General features: G+C 40.9%; 1 protein-coding gene across 1 annotated transcript in view; it reads left to right on the forward strand.

Moving 5' to 3' along the window:
• LOC144495994 (eukaryotic translation initiation factor 3 subunit E) overlaps positions 1 to 19963 on the forward strand; it is a 128268-nt gene that overhangs the window by 17629 nt on the left and 90676 nt on the right. Inside the window, exons 4-7 of the mRNA XM_078216920.1 lie at positions 9157 to 9199; positions 9650 to 9754; positions 15850 to 15975; positions 16143 to 16267. Of these exons, the coding sequence (XP_078073046.1) occupies positions 9157 to 9199; positions 9650 to 9754; positions 15850 to 15975; positions 16143 to 16267 (399 nt within the window). The remainder of the gene's footprint in view (positions 1 to 9156; positions 9200 to 9649; positions 9755 to 15849; positions 15976 to 16142; positions 16268 to 19963) is intronic.

Genomic DNA, 19963 nt, shown 5'->3' on the forward strand with positions numbered 1-19963 from the left:
GAGATTCTGCAGGTGTGTCAGGTTGGTGGTAGGCTGCAAGGTGATGCCAGTGATTTCCCACTGACAAAATCCTGTTCTCAATCTCCTCAGAGGAAATAGAGGTTAGGAATTGCAACATGGGTCAACCTGTCCCATGCTGTATGTCCAGGAATGACCCTGGGATTGAATGGTTCCTTGCAGAAGATGCTTTCAGTTCTTACCCGTTTTGGTTGACATTTGAATGAATGCAGATAAGTTGACCACTTGAGTTCTTCCTGACTGCAGACAAGTTTGGTAAAATAGAATCTACTTTTATTCCTAAAATGAATGATGAAATAATCAGGGAAAAGGGTTAAGTGAACAGGCAAACATATCAGGAGGTGTGATAAAATGGATGAAACTAACTGCAATGTCAGTACACCAGAAAGCACTATTTCCCACAAAGCAAAGAACACCTGGACACACTCAAAACTGCACAGATCATTGAAATTCTCATAACTGAGGTTGACTGCTTTTTGTTCTGTAAGAGTATCAAGGATAAATGGAGTTGAAGTAAGGACACATCTACAGACTTGAAGCTAATTTCATTCCCAAGCAGCTCAAAATCTGAGGGTTTATTCAATTATGGGATATAAGTGTTTTTGGCAAGGCTGGTATTTATTTCCCTTGAGAAGATGGAGGCAAGCCATTGCTGGAATCACTGCAATCCATCTGGTGTGCATACACCCACAGTGTTATAAGGGAGGGAGTTCCAGGATTTTGACCCAGTGACAATTATTTCAGGACAGGATGGTGTGCCCCTTACCAGAGGAGGTGGATTCTTTCTACTTAAACCATTGAATCTCTTCATTGTTTTGAATGCCTTGATTAGATCATCCATCAATCACCTGAAATCCAGGTAACACAACCCACATTTATGCTACCTGACCTCAGATGAACCCCGAGGCTCGATTTTCATGCTGTTGATTCTGCACTGTACCCCTCCAATATACCCTTCCTGAGGTGTGGTATCCAAAAGTGAGTGAAGTATTCCGTATGAGCATGAGCACAGCTCTTTATAACTGATGTATAACATCCTCCCTTTTCCAAAATCATCCTTGAGATGAAGACCTACATTCTTTTAGCTCTTCTGTACCTGCACACTAGCATTTAGGGATTTCTCTAGATGGAGGCATGAATCCCTTTGCTTTCCCTCAGCTCCTGGTCTCTCGCCATCTTGTCAGGGCCCATTCTGTATGTGGCACGTTCCAGCACACAGATTAATCTGCTTCCCTTCAATGTACTCACGTTCATGTTATACACGCTCCATTTTATTTGGCTGTAACTTATTTTGAAGACAATTGAAATGAGGTTTTGTGAAAGTTGCTCCTATCTCTTAAAATGGACAGTGGGAGCCGGAAAAAGGATAAAGCTCAGTAGGAGATATCCCAACTTGAGAAGCATTTTGGGAATGAAAAGTAAAATTAGGAGAGAAATGGGAGGAATGGAGACCTGACAAATGACAAGAGATAATTGATTAAAGTTATTCATTTTTAATTAATGTATCTTAAGTGCTTATTTTAATAGTTCTGATTTTGTACAGAAATAAAATTGTTGCTATTTGAGTAGTTTTATTAAATTAATAGCCTTTTATTCCAGCTCGCGCTCTGTAATGCTGAAGCTTCCATAGTGAATTGACCAAACACACGTATCCTAAATGTCGGTCATTAACCCTTGCATTGTGTGTGATGCATGCCTCTTTGATCGAGTATTTTTTGAAATGAGGAGTGTGGTCTGGTTAGTAGCAGTGGACATGGTCAGAAGAGTGGATTGCCAAGAAAGTTTTCAGCTCTGGGGGCTGGAGTTCAAATCTATTCGGTATGAAAGCACAAAACTGTTAGCTGGGCCCTAATTGATTAGTGTGCATAATTTGAGCAGCATGCTGTTGTCAGAGTATATGTTCTTCAGGTTTGTAAATGATGCGAGATCTTGAAACAGATGAGGAACATTGGGGAGCTGGCAAAATGCACATATTATTGAGTCGTAGAATTCTAGAAAGCACTTACCTATTCTAATCCCATTTTTCAGAACATGGTCGAATGCCTTGTTTGCTGTGGCGATTCAAGTGCTCATCTAAATGTATTGGTTTGATTGATCAGTACCTTAATAGTTCTGCTGTGTTTAAAATCAAATCTGTGGACAGTTAAGGTGTCGTGGTGTGCGCTTGGGGCAGCATCACAGCACAGCAATTTAAAGTCATGCCACGGGTTGGAAGGAGGAACAGATTCTGCTATTGGCTTAAACAAAAGAAACTGTGAAGTTCTAGAGTACCTATTTTAGTTATTAAAATCATTGCTGGGCTGAAATTAAAGCATTCTGTTCTTCAATATTAAGTGGCAGTGAAATTGGTTTTGAATAGTTAATGGGTTTGACACTGAGAGTGTGTTGAGTCTAACATACCCTGTTCAAATAAATGATTTATGGCTGCAGCTTTGGTTCGTGACTCCATCTCCACTGATAGTCAACTCCCTCGCGTGGCCTGATTTGGCAGCTCCCCTAAACCAGTTCCCTTGCTGATGTGCTGAGTGCTCATTTCAACATGTAAGGAATAAATGATATGCTGAAGCATGCATTTCTTTGTAACTGATTTTTAAAAAATGAATTGATGACGTGATTCCTCCTTCATTTGTTTTTAAATCGCTTTTTGGACTGGTGTAAAATTCCAGATACGCCATGAATTCTCCTGCAGGTCAGTTAGTTCATTATAGATATTGCTTCAATAAGCCCAGTGATAATGACATTACAAGCTGTTCACTAACATTTTCCAGTTCTCCACCAGAAATATCCCCTGTTCATGTCTTCAGTTCTGAATCTGAATTTAGTACTTCCTGCGTGGAGCTGTACAGGATACAAAATCGAAGGCTTGAAAGAGTTAGCTACAGCTTTCATTAGAAGCCACTGCCGCAAGTTCTGGATTTACTTAGCCAAGTCTTTGATGGGTAAAGTGCTGTTAACAGTGACAGTTTTGTGATTCAGTTTCGGAAGTCCCAGCAGAAGATTAGCTTGAGTTGAGAATACTGTATCTTACTTTCCACTCCATAAATGTCTGATTCAAAGAGATTGTAGGTGTAGAAATGCTCTTCAAAGCCTAAACTTAAGGGTGTCAGTTTTATTGAAGTTCCTAATGTGAAGGAGCAATCCATTCAATACTGTCATGTGCTAATACTGAACCTGCGCTTTTCAACTGGCCTTTAGCTCCATTTTACAGAAAATGGGCAGAATATTGTGCTGCTTACAGTTGAAAAGGTTTTGCGGTTTCATGGAGTGCAAAGCTGTGAGAAAACTCCAGTTCGTAGATGGGAGCTCAACCTCACTGTACCCCCACATCCCCAACGCAGCTGCCAACTGTTAGCTATGTATAGAGAATCCCTATCTCTGTTATCCTGCCAGAAAATTGATGGTTCTCTTGAACAAAGTCTGTCCCAAACTTCTTTTAATTTTACTCCTTTTAAATTTGACTTTCTACTTTGGCTTAATTTATCATGGTGATGTGGTATTATCTATGTTTAATATTTTTATGGCTCCATGAGGTTGCTGCCTAACTGCCTTTGTGCTGCAACATGATGCCTGAATGTCTTGAATCTTTCTTTGCAGATTCTCACCCTTGTTGCTGTTTCCCTTGTACTCCTCCTATGCAAATGTTCATCTTGTGACATGGCAACTGGGTTATTCACAGTGCCTCCAAACAGGCTCTGGCCAGTGTATTGTAAAGTCTCCGTGTGTGTAATTCCTGGAGGAGAGTACTGCACTCTTCTTGGCTTCTATCTCGAAGTTTTGTTAGTTTTAATCACTTGATCTCATTTTTTAAGATATTGCAAATGTTAAGTCTACTGTCCCTCCTGGCTCCCTTTCAAAACATCCTTCACCAGTTCAGTTTGTATTTGCTGCTATTTGCTTTTGATCATTATACAGTGTAGCATTGTTATATTTGCCATTTGTCTCAGAGATTTCTTCCAGCAATCTAACCATTAAAGTTTATTTATTAGTCACAAGTAAGGCTTAAATTAACACTGCAATGAAATTACTGTGAAATTCCCTTAGTCGCCACAATCTGGCGCCTGTTTGGGTCAATGCTCCTAACCAGCACATCTTTCAGACTGTGGGAGGAAACCGGAGCACTCGGAGGAAACCCACGCAGACACGGAGAGAACCTGCAAACTCACCAAAGCTGGGAATTGAACCCAGGTCCCTGGCGCTGTGAGGCAGCAGTGCTAATCACCGTGCCACCCACCATTCTTTGTCTTGTAGCTATATCTTTTGCCATTTCTGCTCTTCCTATTTATGTTTTTTTGAAAAATTGCCTAAGTTAGAATTTGTTTTTGATGTCCAGAAATCCACGTTTGACCTCTGCACATCTTCACTCTAACTTTATAGCGCACGTTTGTGTTTTACCTCCCAATAGATCCATTTCCATGGTCTTCCTCTGGTTTTGTTTTCATTAAAGTCATTCACGTGGACCTGAAATTACTGAAAATCCAAGTAAAGTTTTTTAGACAGATTATACTCCAAGACAGGGACACACCTAATTTCACTTTGGCTGTTAAATCTATTTACACAGACACTCCTCGTTGTCAGAATAATTTCAGTTGTTTTACCTGTTAACTGGCTAATCATTGAGCCAGATTTGGTGCCCTATTCAAATATAGTGCTATATTCATTTGTTTCCAATACTGCAGAAACCTGCATGTATAGAGTGATTCAGATGTGACAATAGCACCTACCCTACAAATGTCCTTCCCAATCTGCTACAGATCACTAAAATAGCTTTTAATCTTAAATTTCCCTAGCTTATTAACAGCCTTTGTTTTTGTTGGCAACTGAAAAACAATGCTTTCCAACCTCTGAGTTCTTGGAATGCACCAAGGATATTTGGTTACAAATTCAAAAACAAAACATTGCAGATGCTAGAAATCTGAAATAAAAACATCAAATTCTAGAAATGCTCTGCTTTGTGATGGACCTTCGTGGGGCAAAACACACCTTGCTAATTCCTATTGCTCTCGAAAGCAAGAAAACCTTTCCCTTTAAAGAAATTGCTCTTCAAAGTGTTCATTAAAGAGATAATCAAACATTGCTACCCTAACTGAGTGTGTTGCTCTTGTTAGTGGCACCCTTCACAGCATAATAATGGCACCTTTTATGCAATGTGCAATTAGCACTGCTGCCTCAGCACCAGGGACCCGGGTTCAATTCTGGCCTCAGGTCACTCTTTGTGTGGAGTTTGCACGTTCTCCCTGTGTCTGTGTGGCTTTCCTCCTGGTGCTCCAGTTTCCTCCCACAGCCCGAAAGACGTGCTGGTTAGGTGACTAATAAATACACTTTACTTTATCTGAGAATTTTAGTAACAGTCTATGTTTCCATTTGTACAAGAATGCTACCTACTCCATTGTCCAGTAAATGTTCACATTGCCCAGTACATTGTGGCTACGTAGTACATGGCAGAAACTGAATGACCACGATGTTAGTCTTCCAGTGAGAAAATATAGGCAGCAAAGGGCAATATGTAATAGGTTGGGCTGAGGAAGGATGGGAAAACTAAACAATACGGTGGGGCAAGTGCTTGAATGATGCAGTGGTCAGATGCTTGGATAATGCTGAAGAACTTGATATACTGCACCCATGTCAAAATCCCCCAGCTAACCATTGAATTATGTACAGGTGCTATATGCCAATACATATCTTAACCATTTGGTGCAGATCTAAACTAAAACTTGCTTGGAAACAGTTTGAGCATCCGACAAATGCAGTGGTGAAAAATATTTCCCTCTAATTTTTTCCCCCTGGCCTTTCATTGTAAAGAAGCACATTTGCAAGGAATCAGCATGCGGTGAGCAGGGATCATAATAAAATGTGTTCATCAACTTCAACTCGTGGGCAGATAGTCACATGCTGAACAGGTGGTCCTCATTTCCCTTTTCATGTTGAGAAGATATTTATAAATTACACACTGGAAATGCATGTGGACCAAACTCCTCACAATGTTGAAATTCTAAAACAAATAGAATGATGACAGCTATTTTATGTATGGCAACCAGTTGTGCTCATCCGGTTGTTCTTGCTGTCGTTATAGGGTAATTGGGTGCCTTAAGCTGCTTGGGCGTTTGAAGTTAAGTCCTTGTATAATTGTGCTTCAGCTAAGGAGCTGTGCCACAAGGCTGGAATAAGTTGACTTTGAACTTTAATGGGTGTTCTAGAGTTATTGCACTGACAATGCCTGATTGTATGTAACTCTGTAATTAATATAAATTATAACTTATTGGCAATCGGTTGCTGGTCGCTTAGCATAAGTTAAAGAAAATGTAATTTCCTATATTGATAATAGAAAGATGTGACTTTTTTGAATAAATAAGCCTGGTTAAATGCTTCAAGTTGAAATGTAATTGAGTCAATCTTGCAAGTGGATCAGAAGTTTAAACAAATAAATATGGTCTTTGAACAAATCTGTACTTGGGCAAGTGTTCATAAAGCTGTTGAGGATGAGGGCTAAAGTTGCAAGGCTTATCATGTTTAATTTTCTTCTCTGCTGGTATGTGCCAGTGCACATACTGAAATCAGGGTAACTCGAGATTTATCTGCATCCTTGCAATGGCACCAAATGATATTTTCAACTTCCTGCCCAGTTAGTTTTACTTTAAACTTCCTAATTTAGAGTAACAACAGTCAAATTTTTCACGGGTTTATTTGGTCTATTAAAATGTAATTCTGAGTGTTTTTCACAGTCCTGGCCCCTTGAGCATCTCCATATTTCTGTGACCATGCATTGTATCTTTTCATTGGCTCCGTTTCAGATTTTGTTTGGGCTAAAGAGTGGTTTTATGAAAACTGCAATAGAGAACCTTATTTGAAATAGGTCTATACTACGCCTTGTTATCATTATTACACTGCACAAGATCATGGACTCAGTTGTCTTGGGCTTCTAATGTGTCATGTCTACAGGGAAAAATAGTGATCACTTTGCTACCCATCGTTAAAACATGAATTCAAAATAGCAAATAGCTTCCAAACAAAACTACTGAAGCCATTCGAAGTTGGCTGGGACAACTCTCTATGACTAAAGGAAGATGGTTGTTGCGGGGGTCAACCATCTCGGTCCCAGGAAACTGCGGTCAAAGTTCCTTTGGGTCCAATCATTTTCAGGTGCTTCATCAATGACTTTGCTTCCATCGTATGGTCATTATTGGCATTGTTCGCTGATTGCACAGTGTACAGATCCACCACACAGGCTGCAATTGTTCAACAAGGTGAGTTCACCACCACCTTTTCAACAGCAATTTGACATGGGCAATAAATGCTGCTCTTGCTGCTGACATCCACACCCCATGAATGGTTAACAAAACATTTTCTCCTTGTATCTAAAACACCAGACTTAAAGAGAAATGTGGTTCTGGAAAAAGAAACTCCAAAGCTTAGTGACAATACTGCCCATTTCACCTTATTGCTTACATGAATGAAGCCCTGTACAGGCTTTTTGGCCTGAGCTCTGATTTTTTGACTACTGATGAGAGTACAAATTTTGAGAGAGGTATATGATGAGAGTTGTTTTGCTCTGCTCCTGAAATAGTATCCCAAGAGAGCAGGCCAGAAATGTATAATTAACTGAGGTATCTGAAGCAAAATGCTAGATAAATACAATTGCAAATATCTTGTCATGCAGTTGTAGCTGTCAGTTGCAGTAACATTAGTAAATTACTCTTTTGTACGCTGCAGGTAAAATAATGGTAAATGTGGAACTGCACTGAAAGTTGCAGATAATGTGGCAATAGATGTGTGCATTCTTGGAATGCTGCTAACTTGAACCCGCATCCAACCAGGGCAAGGATTGGATTGTTTCAGTTGGCTGAGATGCCTCCTGGCCTGGGAGGGGAAAGCTGTTGGCAGTTCTTGCTACTGATCACCCCCTCCTGCCTTGGTGAAAGCTGGCTGGGGGCAGGATGAGTTTAGTCGATTCACATTTGCTGTGCAAGCTTTTACAGAGCAAATAGCGCTGAAGTGACAATTGAGAAGACAATTATTCAGTTGGATGGTCTGGCAGTCAAAGATGCAACCAAACCTTTAAAAGGTGCAATGTGAGGGGATTAAAAAGCATTTGCTGACAAAACCAATGAGAATTTGAGAAGAAATGAATTACACTTCATTGCATTTGTCAGTGCAAATTGAGGAAAAAAATCTTGTCTATATTGAAGCTTTCTACCATAGATTTTTTATGGTTTTATTTGCAGATAAGGAAATACTGTCAACATAAATACCAAACACAAATGTGGGCTAACATTAAGGTTCATTAATTTTGCAGACTGTGTAATTGTGCTGAAGAAGAATGAAAATGATCTGGAAAGGTTTCCATAATTCTTTAACCAAATAGATTTGGCCTCTTGAGTCTCCAGAGGGGAATATGATTTTTTTGAACAATTGGTCAAGTCCTAATTTTCCCTTGGATGTTCCACCAGTTCCTCGCATCTAACATGCCCTAGCTTTTTAAAGCAAATTTGAGATGGAAAATAAGACGTATTGTGTTATTTTGACAACTGGCCAGAGATGACAGGTGTACAATGCTGACCAAAATGTTCATGCTCCTGCCACAAGTTTCCCTTACAATAAAGGATTGACCTCTGCAGTTGGAAACATATTTCTGCATGTTGGGAGCCTTTTTACTTTACAGCCGTAGACACTGTATGATTGCGCAATTTAGTTGTTTTGCAAGATTGGCTGGAATTCAACAGACTGCCAGCCAAAGCATGCTTTCATAGTTAACCCAAATGTGGTGCAATAATGAAAAACAGACCATTATGTTTTGATTTGAGAAAACTTAAATGTCGATTTGGGCTGATTTGAAATGGCATCAGTCTCTGTAATCCGTCTTGGCATTTGTAATAATATGCATGCACATGTACGGGATGAGTGGATGGTGAGCTTACTCCGGTTTCCATCGGCATGTATCCACTATAGGATAATAGTCGCTTCCAAAAACTGTTGATTAGTGAGTGCACTGTTGGTTCCAATGAAATATTGCATTTTTTTTATACCACCCTTTTGTTACTTTTGACATCATGGGGCATGTTTCCTGTAATATCCTGCAATCGTAAATGATTGTTAAATGGATGTGTGTTTTCAATTACTTAAAAATCTTTACTTTCTAAATAGGGACGGGCGAATGCTGTTTGATTACCTCGCAGAGAAACATGGGGTAAGTGGGCATTTGTTACCTATCGTGAATGTTTAATTATGAGTGCAGAATGATATTGTAGTTCAGCTGCTGTGAAATTACTTGAGTAATTATGAAATACAGCATTGGCATTTCCTCCATCAGACTTTCCCCTAAGCCTCTGCTGTATGTTTGCCCATTTCATTTTTAATGGTGCCAGTCAATTATTTTGTAACAAACTTCACTTGTTTCAAAACAATTCATCTTGAGTATGTTTTCAGATCAAATGGAACTTGGCTTGATACGATAAAGCTGCTCAATTATTGTGTCTTTAAAACTGATAGTTATTTCCAAAACTACACACCCTGGTATAATTTACATAAAGTTGAATCATTTGTGTTAATTCTCCAATAACAAAGGTAGTAGCTTAGATTTAAGTAAAAGTCTTCTCTACACACCCACTTATTTGGTTTTATCTAATCTTCTTTGAAGTTTCGTCAGGAATATTTGGACACCTTGTACCGATATGCTAAGTTCCAGTATGAATGTGGTAATTATTCGGGAGCAGCAGAATATCTCTACTTTTTCAGAGTTTTGGTGAGTACCATTTCCTGCAGGTAAATGAAGCTTGGTGTTTGAATGTCTGGAAGCTCTGATCAGGTTCGCCTTGTTGCTCATGATTAGGAGGAGTATATTTCTTCTGCTTATAATGGGTGTGTTTGTGTGAATGTGATTTGTTCGCTTTACACAATTGCAGATATAACGGAGTGAGAGTGCAGTTTAAAGTTACAGACAGGAGCAGGATTCATCCAGCGAGTAAAACTTTACCTTGGCATTGACTCAGTTGCATCATAGATCAGAAAAGATTACCAATTTTAACGAATTTACAGCACCATTCAGGCCAACTGTCACATGTGAACCATCTCCCATCATTCTTCATCTCGCCCTTCATAGAATTATAGAATCCCTACAATGCAGGAGGAGGCCATTTGGCCCATCGAGTCAACACCGACCACAATCCCACCCAGGCTTTATTCCCGTAACCCCACGTATTTACCCTGATAATCCCCTGACACTAGGGGGCAATTTAGCATGTCCAATCCACCTAATCCGTACACCTTTGGACTGTGGGAGGAAACCTACGCAGACATGGGGAGAATGCGCAAACTCTGAACAGACAGTGACGCAGGGCTGGAATTGAACCCGGGTCCCTGGCACTGTGAGGCAGCAGTGCTAACCACTGTGCTGCCGTGCCGCCCCCGTTCCTTTCTCCTTCCTACTTATCAAACTTCCTCTTAAAAGCATCGATACTATTCACATCAATTAATCCATGTGGTAGAATTCCACATTGTTACCAATCCCTGCATAAAGAAGTCTTTCCAGAGTTCCTTATGGATTTTATTTGTGATTGTCTTATTTTTATGGTCCATGGTTCGGTCTGGCACAATTTGATCATTTGCTAGTGATTGATGAGTTTCATAGAAGGTTATATGCTTGTGGAGAACTTGGCTAACCCTAGGTTTGGGCAAGGACCTTGAGTTCCACCATGGCAACTTCTGAAAGTGTTCAGAATCTGGCACGATGTTACCTAAATAGTTTGGTTAGCCCACTGCAGATGCCTTTGATCCTAAGGCCAATACATTGTTCGTGACCCTGAAAATTTGTGCAATTCTCAAGAATGCAGCAAGAATATCGTAGATCAAGACTGCAAGGTGCAAACTAGTGAGTGAGCATAGTTGTTTCTCTCCATCTAAATGGAAAGCTCAAAGCTGACTTTAATGTTAATAGCTTATGGTTACCACACTCTAGCCAATAAAGGTGACTCTTGAACCAACTAGGGAACAGGTGATTTTAGATTTGGTATTGTGTCATGAGACAAGGTTAAATATTAATCTATGGTGTACGGTAGAATTTCATATTAAGTTTGAGTGTGATTGAAATTAGTGCAAAGTCAGTTAGTGCAAATAGATTGGGAAATCAGAATATGCTAGAAACTTTGGTGAAGCAAGTGTCCTTTGAGAATGAGGAATTTAGTTCTGAGTAAACTGAGTTGGGGGGATAATAAATTAACATAGAGGATTAGTTGAGGAAACAGAGTAGGAATAAATAGGATATCTTTCGGTTGGTATGCTGAATCGAGTGGGGTATCACAAAGAACAATGCTGGGGCCTTGGCTATTTTGAATCTATTAATAACTTGGATGAGGAGACAGGGTATAATACATCCAGGATTGCTAAAAATGCACAGCCAGGTGGCAAAGTAAGCTGAGGGATATGGACCAGTTCAGTAATTGAGCAAGGAGGCAGAATGTAATGCGGAGAAGCATGAAGTTATCCACTTTGGTAGAAGGAATGGAAAAGCAGAATGTACTTTGAAAGGTGAGGAACTAGTAAATGCAAAGGGTCCTTGTGCACGAATCACAAAGTTCATAAACAGTGATAGAAGCATTTGGGAAGCTAAATGGTAGCCAGTCTTTATTGCAGTGAGGCTTATAGGATCACGTTGTGGATTTAGCATAGAATGAAGCCATTTGACTCATTGTTTCTGTGCTGGTTCTCCGCAAGAACAACTTAGCTAGTCCCACTCTTCTGCCCTTTCCCTGTAGCCCTGCAATTCTTTCTTCAGGCAAACTATCCGGTTCCATTTTGGGATATAAGAATAAGAAAGTCTTTCTGCAAGTGTGTCGGGCTTTGGAGACGGTCAGATACTCGTGGGGGTGAGAGGATTAGACCGTGGCTAATGTACCTAACCTGCACATCTTTGGACACCAAGGGGCAATTTAGCCCCTTATTATTATCCTCTGTGTAATGAATGCATATGCCTGCATCATCGGAAGTATAGAAGAAGTAGGATCCTGTTGGAATGTTTATGATTCTTCGAGGATATGACTGGGAAAATTCTGAGAGAAGTTGATGATATGGCCTCAGGTTAAAGTACGGGCATTTTGGGCTGAGTTGGAAGTGTAATTTTTTGATTCAGAGGGTTGTGAATCATTAGAGTTCTCTACCCCAGAGAGCTGTGGGTGCTCGGTTATTGGGTGTATTAAAGACTGAGGTTGCAAGGTTTTTGGACGCTAAAAGAATCGAGAGATCGGGGATCGGCTAGGCAAGTGTAGTGTTGAGGTGGAAGATCAGCCATCGGCTTATTGAATGGTGGAGCAGAAACTAGGGACTGGGTGGCTTGCTCCTATTTTTGAAGTCCTCGTGTCCCTTTTCATGGGACGATTGAAATGATGGTGACTGTATTGTAATACACGTCCCCAGCCTACCTGCACGAAGAATACTGTCCTGTCCTTTTAATTTGTCTTCGTGGTCTATTTTTGAGACCGTGAAAGCCATGCTGAAGATTTGTGTTTTGAGTAAACCGCCCATTTGGAAAGTTGTACTTGCAACATGTGCAGTCTGAACAAATTTGGCTTCTAGTCTTTGTGGTTACTCTAACTAATACTCAAAATGTATACTGATGTTCCCATGCACACAGAAAAAGCATATCTGTTGCCTGGAATTGCAAGCTCTGTAATCTCTGTTAACCACCATCAGGTAGGAACAGAGCTTAGCTGGTGTCTTTAGCCTGTACTTTGGGAATGTTATAGTTCTTGTCTTTTGATAGAATTTTTGATTTGATTTATTATTGTCACGTATTAACATACAGTGAAAAGTATTGTTTCTTCTGCGCTATATAGACAAAGCATACTGTTCACAGAGAAGGAAAGGAGAGGGTGCAGAATGTAGTGTTACAGTCATAGCTAGCGTGTAGAGAAAGAACAATTTAATGCAAGGTAGGTCCATTCAAAAGTCTGACAGCAGCAGGGAAGAAGCTGTTCTTGAGTCGGTTGGTACGTGACCTCAGACTTTTATATCTTTTTCCCGAAAGAAGAAGGTGGAAGAGATAATTTGATTTGATTTATTATTGTCACATGTATTAGTATACAGTGAAAAGTATTGTTTCTTGCGCGCTATACAGACAAAGCATACCGTTCATAGAGAAGGAAAGGAGAGAGTGCAGAATGTAGTGTTACAGTCATAGCTAGGATGTAGAGGAAGAACAATTTAATGCAAGGTAAGTCCATTCAAAAGTCTGACAGCAGCAGGGAAGAAACTGTTCTTGAGTCGGTTGGTACGTGACCTCAGACTTTTGTATCTTTTTCCCAAAGAAAGAAGGTGGAAAGGAGAATGTCCGGGGTGTGTGGGGTCCTTAATTATGCTGGCTGCTTTGCCGAGGCAGTGGGAAGTGTAGACAGAGTCAATGGATGGGAGGCTAGTTTGCGTGATGGATTGGGCTACATTCATGACTTTTTGTAGATCCTTGCAGTCTTGGGCAGAGCAGGAGCCATACCAAGCTGTGATACAACCAGAAAGAATGCTTTCTATGGTGCATCTGTAAAACTTTAAAGGAAGGAATCCAACATTATTGAAACTGCTCGACCCTGAGCTTCCTGTTGCTTGCCATTTTAATTCACCACCTTGCACTCACTCACATCTCTGTCCTCAGCCTGCTGCAGTGTTCCAGTGAAGCTGAACGAGTTGGAGAAACAGAAAATCTGTTCCCTCATTTCTAATGTTACAACAGTAACGGCACGTCAAAGGAACTTCATTAGCTATAAAACACTTTAGGAGAGAGATCCTGGGGTCAAGAAAGGCGCTTTGGAAATGCGTGCCTTCTCAAAGTGTTTGTTTCCAAGTTGATGGGAAGTGGTAGCAGGATTCTGTTAGTGTAATGACTGTAGCTTGGGGCTGGTGTGAATTGTATATGTATTGAGATGGTGGGTGCTAGTGACGGGTGGGAGAGAATGATGGATGTAGTGGAGTGGGTGTGACAGGGCCCCTCTTAAGTATCATAGAATCCCTACGGTGGAGAAGGAGGCCATTTGCCCTATCGAGTCTGCACCGACCACAATTCCACCCAGGCCCTATCCTTGTAATCCCAGGTATTTACCCTGCCAGTCCTCCTGACACAAAGGGGCAATTTAGCATGTCCAAGCCGCTTAACCTGCACATCTTTGGAGTATGGGAGGAAACCGGAGCACCCGGAGGAAACCCATGCAGACACGGGGAGAATGTGCAAACTCAACAGAGAATGTGCAAACTCAAAACAGCCAGTGACCCAAGCTGGGAGTTGAACCCAGGTCCCTGGCGCTGTGAAGCAGCCATGCTAACCACTTTACCACCGAGTTGCCCCTCGTAAGAAATGAATATAGAAAATATCCAAGCTGTAGTGAAGTAATGCTCCAGGTATAAATGATAATAAATTTCCACATTAGGCAGAAAGTCAGCACAAATGGTAAACACAGTCAAAGTCTTGACACCTGATCGGACACTTGAGAACTTTTGGTGCTTCTTGAGGATTGAAGTCAGTGCCAGTGTGATGTAATATAATCCTGGCTATGAATCAGAATTTATAATGTAATAAGTTGAAATAGAAGCTGGAAATATGTTTCTGAGGAATTGAAAATTGATTTCTAACTTGAATTTCTGCATCAAATGATGACTTGAGTTCCCTTTTGTGGATAAAGTAAATTTAGATGGAGAAATAAAATATTTTTTACAATGTAAATAACTCGGGAAGTTTTTGTTGAGACGACATTACTGTTGGGGAGGGTAGGTTGGTGAAAGTGTAAACATCAACTTCTTGTGAATACAATGATGTTGGTCAGTTAGTGAGCCTGTCACTTTTGAATGCCTCGGATAAATGTTGGAAGTCACAATTTCTAAAACTTTTATATGCACAGCAACTGGAAATTCTTCATTGCATCAATTCAGCCGCAGGAGAATGACTTTACCTGCATCCCCTTGTACTTAATTGCTATGAAGTTGGGTGTAAACTACATGTGTGCATTTCCTTTGTATCACAGAAGAAATCATAGAAACCCTACAGTACAGAAAGAGGCCATTTGGCCCATCGAGTCTGCACCAATCCCACCCAGGCCCTACTCCCATATCCCTACATATTTACCCAACTAATCCCTCTAACCTAAACATCTCAGGACACTAAGGGGCAATTTTTAGCATGGCCAATTAACCCAACCCGCACATCTTTGTAAATGCTCTGCTTTTGACAAAATCTTAACTGTACAAAAGAGAGTTTGCCTGCCTTGATGTCCAAGTTCAGCAAGAGAACTGTATCAATAATTAGTCATGAGCAGCCACTGTTTATCTGTGCATTTTTCCAATTTTATTGATTGATGTGTGTATTGCCACTGATTGCGTCTGCGGTGTGTTGTACAGCTTGTGATAGTTAAAGTTACTGCGCTGAACTAATCATTTATTAATTTGCTGCAGGAAAGGCAATATCAGTAATTTAAGAAACAAATTCACAAAAGAAAACGTAAGAACTCCATTTGTTGAAACCAAGTGCCTCTGGCAGAGTGCCATCTGGGGCTGTGCAGCTGTTAACCAAGAAAAGTTAAAATATTTTGTAAAAGTTTGGTTTCTGAATTTACTAAATTACTTTGTGTCACAAGCAGGTTCTGCAGTAAAACTGAATTCCAGCAATCTGGCTAGAACTTTATCAACTTTTAACTGATCAACTGGAAATACCGAGTGACTCCCAAACTGTAACCTTAAACTGAAGAAGCAAGCAAGCCAATGCGGATTTTAGACAGCTTCCACAATATTTTGGCTTGCCTTAGGTTTATGTAAAGGAACAAGTTAGTTGACATAAATAAATTTACTGCATTTTCTTTCCTTTTCAAGGTTCCTTCCACTGATCGGAATGCCCTGAGTTCACTCTGGGGGAAACTGGCATCAGAGATTCTGATGCAGAACTGGGAAGCTGCTATGGAGGATCTAACGCGACTCAAAGAAACCATTGATAACAATGTAAGCACCTGTCACATATTGCATACATTTTCCCAAAGGTTCAGTTCAGTCAAATTGCGATGCAGTGAGCATTTTTCACATTACAGAAGAGTGCATCACTGTGCAAATGGAGCTTTGAAGTAAATTTAACCTGCAGATTAAAAGCTTGTTTTATTTCTTTCTCCTAGTCTGTCAGTTCTCCACTTCAATCTCTACAACAGAGGACGTGGTTAATCCACTGGTCACTCTTCGTATTCTTCAATCATCCAAAGGGCAGAGATAATATCATCGACCTCTTCCTATATCAGGCGCAGTAAGTACCCCACACCCACAGCATTCTTCGTTTGTTAAGCTCTACACGCCAAACAATGGAAGCACCCTTGAGGAATCTGGAACCAGAGAGCACAGTTTAAAAATGAGGAATTTCCCATTTGAGATTTCGATGAAGGGGAATTTCTTCTCTCAAGCGGGTTGTTAGTCTTTGGAATTCTCTTTTTACAGAAAACAGTGGAGGCTGGGTCATTGAATATATTCAGGGCTGAGTTAGACAAGATTTTTGATCTGAAGGAGTTCAGGGTTCTGGGGGCAGGCAGGAAAGTGGATCCAAGACCACAATCAGATTGGTTATCATTTGTTGAATGTCGGAGCATGCTTGAAGTGAGAAATAGCCTCCTCTCATTCCTATTTAGCTTCTTATGAAGACTGCTTGTTCTCTGGTTTTCTATTGCAGCTCAGTCAGGAACTGATGGACTATTAAATTGGCCGTAACTTCTGCCATATGGCCATGTACTTGTTGTAAAATTCTATTGAAGTCCATGAAAAGTGGTCGAGCACCAAGAATTATGTTAATCGTAATCACAGTTTTTAACTTCCAGCATCGACAGTTTGAGGCCTTGTAAGCATTTTGAGCTTCAGAGCCTGTAAACAATCCAAACATTGGTTTGTCATTGGGAGCACTTGGCTGGTTTGTTAGACTCTTAATGGGAGAATGTTTCAAATCCAGTCACAATTGTTAATAGAGCGCCCTTTTCTAAATGTCCTCAGACTCCAAATGTTAGAGTGATGCTTTGGAAGTAAATCTGAAATGTAGTTTGCAACTTGCCCTTCATTGAGCTGCTATGGTTTTAATAGTTTGGTGAAAATCAAACAGTTGACACGGTTACATAAATTCTCAATTTGTGAGAAATGCTCATTTTTGCAGTTGGCACCAACTTGAAAAGCTGTGCATTTGTGGAGTTCTGTAATAATCATGAATCGATTTGTAGCAACTAATCTGGTAAAAATTCAGGATGGAAAGAAAAAGGATAAGGAAGAAGGCTGCTGGAACTGAGCAGATCAGTTGGAGCTGTTTAGAAACTAAAATCATGGAATTAGATCTGGGACTTGTCCAAAGTGTCCCCAGTGTGCATATCGTGCCTTTGTTGAATTCAAATTTGTTTAAATGGATTCAGTAACTGGGCATTTGTGGCTGGTGTAAAATGCCAACTCCAGATTTAAGAGTACAAAGTGAAAAATGTTTGGATTTTAGATTATAGTTTGAAATTGTCTTCAATTGTTTGGTAAATTTAGTGAAGTTGGGCTGGAATGTGTTTTTAAATTTTTCTTTGTCATATTACTTTAAACTACATCCAGATATCGATCTGGACTTGTTGAACTTTACTGGGTGTATTTGTGGCCCAGTGAATTTTGATACATCGAAGTAGAACTATCTATAAATGTGTTATTGCTGATCTGTTCTATAAAGTGGGAGATATATGAGGGGTTGCCGGCATTTTTCCATCTATGCAAGACGATGGACGTGCCCCAAGTCAACTTGCTTAGGGTTGGGATAGGTTCATGTGGTGCACTTTTGCTGATTATTGAAAAGACCAATCCTTGAGAAGCCACAAGTGCTGCGTTTGAAATGGTTATCTGCTGCCATTGTGGCCTGTTGTTTTTGGTGTTGGTGCCTGTTCCCAAACAGCTATGGTGGTGCACATCTGCCCTCCAGCGATGTCGCCGTTGTCCTCTGTCATCAACTAATGTCTCCCAGATGTGAAAACCAATGTTTAGGGGCTTCGCTTCCTGCTGGCAAGCATCCTTGAAGGGGAGCTTTGTGCGCCCTCCTGGCTCCGCCACCTTCCATGATAGAAAATCCTTGGGTATATCTGCAACTTCCATCTGACAATTGTGCCAGAGCCAGTGAAGGCACCTCTGCTTAATGAGTGCCAACATACTTAGTTCTTTGTCTTTTGAGAAGACTATTCTCCCCCTGTTTGCGTAGAGGGAGATGATCGGCCATGATCTGTTTGAATGGTGGAACAGAGTCAACGGCCAAATGGCCTATGTCTGCTCCTGCTCCTAATTTCCTAAGTTCAAATCATAGAATCCCTACAGTGCAGTGCCATTCAGCCCATCGATTGACAGTGGAGATTCGATGGGCTGAATGGCACTGCACTGTAGGGATTGTATGATTTGAACTTAGGAAATTAGGGGCAGGAGCAGACATAGGCCATTTGGCCGCTGACTCCGTTCCACCATTCGAACAGATCATGGCCGATCATCTACCTCGACACCATTTTTCCTCCATTATCCCCATATTCCTTAATGTCATTGACATCGAGCAATCTATCAATTTCTGTTTTGAACATGTCCTCTGGGGTAGAGAATTCCATACGTTCACTACCCTCTGAGTGAAGAAATTTCTCTCTTTAGCCTTAAATGGCCTGCACTTTATTATGAGCCTGTGTCCCCAGTTTGAGGGTGACTATCCACATCTACCCTGTCATGTCCTGGAAGAATTTTGTAATTTTGGATTTTCTCCTACAGGATACCTGCTGTGCAGGCTAGTTTAAGGCATTGATGTATGGAATGGTAGGCTGTGAGGGAATAGTACCTTTGGAGAATTATGACAAGTTGCATTTTGGTGGTTGGTGGAATCCAAGCCTATTAAAGCAGAGTTGGAAATTTTGCAGGTGATTAAGAGCATAACCTCTGGCATGATTATACCGAGGCTGCATTGAATGTTAACTGTTTACATACACAGGAAGATCCAGGCAACATTCAGGCTTGAACTGATAAGTGGCAAACAGTATTTGTGATGCACAATGCCAGGCAATGACCACCTCCAACAACAAAGTCTAACCACCTCTCCTTGATGTTCAAAGGCGTTACCATTGTTGAAAGCCTCATCTTCAGCAGCAAAGGGTCACCTTGACTAGAAACTAAACTGGATCAGCCACACATACTGTGCCTACAGGAACAAATCAGAGGCTCGGTAGTCTCTGGCTAATGACTCAGTTTGTGTTCCTGAAAGCCTTTCTACAAGGCACGAATCAGAAGTGTCATTTTTATTTATTCTTTCATGAAATGAGAGATTCATTTGTTGCCCATCCCTAATTGCCCCTGAGAGGGTGACAGTCAGCCACCTCCTTGAGTTGCTGCAGTCTGTGTCGTTACACTCACCGTTCTGTTAGTGAAGGAATGGCGATGCAAGTCCGGATGGTATTGACTTGGAGGGGATCTTGCAAGTGAGTGGCAAATGTTAAACATTTTCTGCCCCTCTTGTGAGTGGTCGACTCATGGGTTTGGAAGCTTCTATCAAAAACCCTGGCGAGTTCTTGCAGTGCATCTTGTATAGATGGTACACACAGCTTCCACTGTGTCAGTGGTGGAGGGATTAAGTGTTTGTGGATGGGGTGCCATTCAAGCAGACTGCCTCGTCCTGGATGGTGCTGAGCTTTTCAAGTATTGTTGGAGCTGCACTCGTCACATTCCTGACTTATGCCTTGTAGATGGTGGACTGGATTTCAGGAGGCAGGAGGTGAGTCACTGTAGGATTTCCAGCTTCTAACCTGTAATGGAAAATTCTCCACTTGCTGGATGACTACAGTTCCATCAACACTCAAATTTGACTACATCCAAGCCAAAGCAACATGCTTAATTGACACCCGCAGCCACTACCTTAAACATTCACTCCCTCCAGCTCTGATGAATGCTGTTTATCGCGTGTACCATTTACAACACCCAC

The sequence above is a fragment of the Mustelus asterias genome, chromosome 7, assembly GCF_964213995.1.
Source record: "Mustelus asterias chromosome 7, sMusAst1.hap1.1, whole genome shotgun sequence".
Classification (NCBI taxonomy): Eukaryota; Metazoa; Chordata; class Chondrichthyes; order Carcharhiniformes; family Triakidae; genus Mustelus; species Mustelus asterias.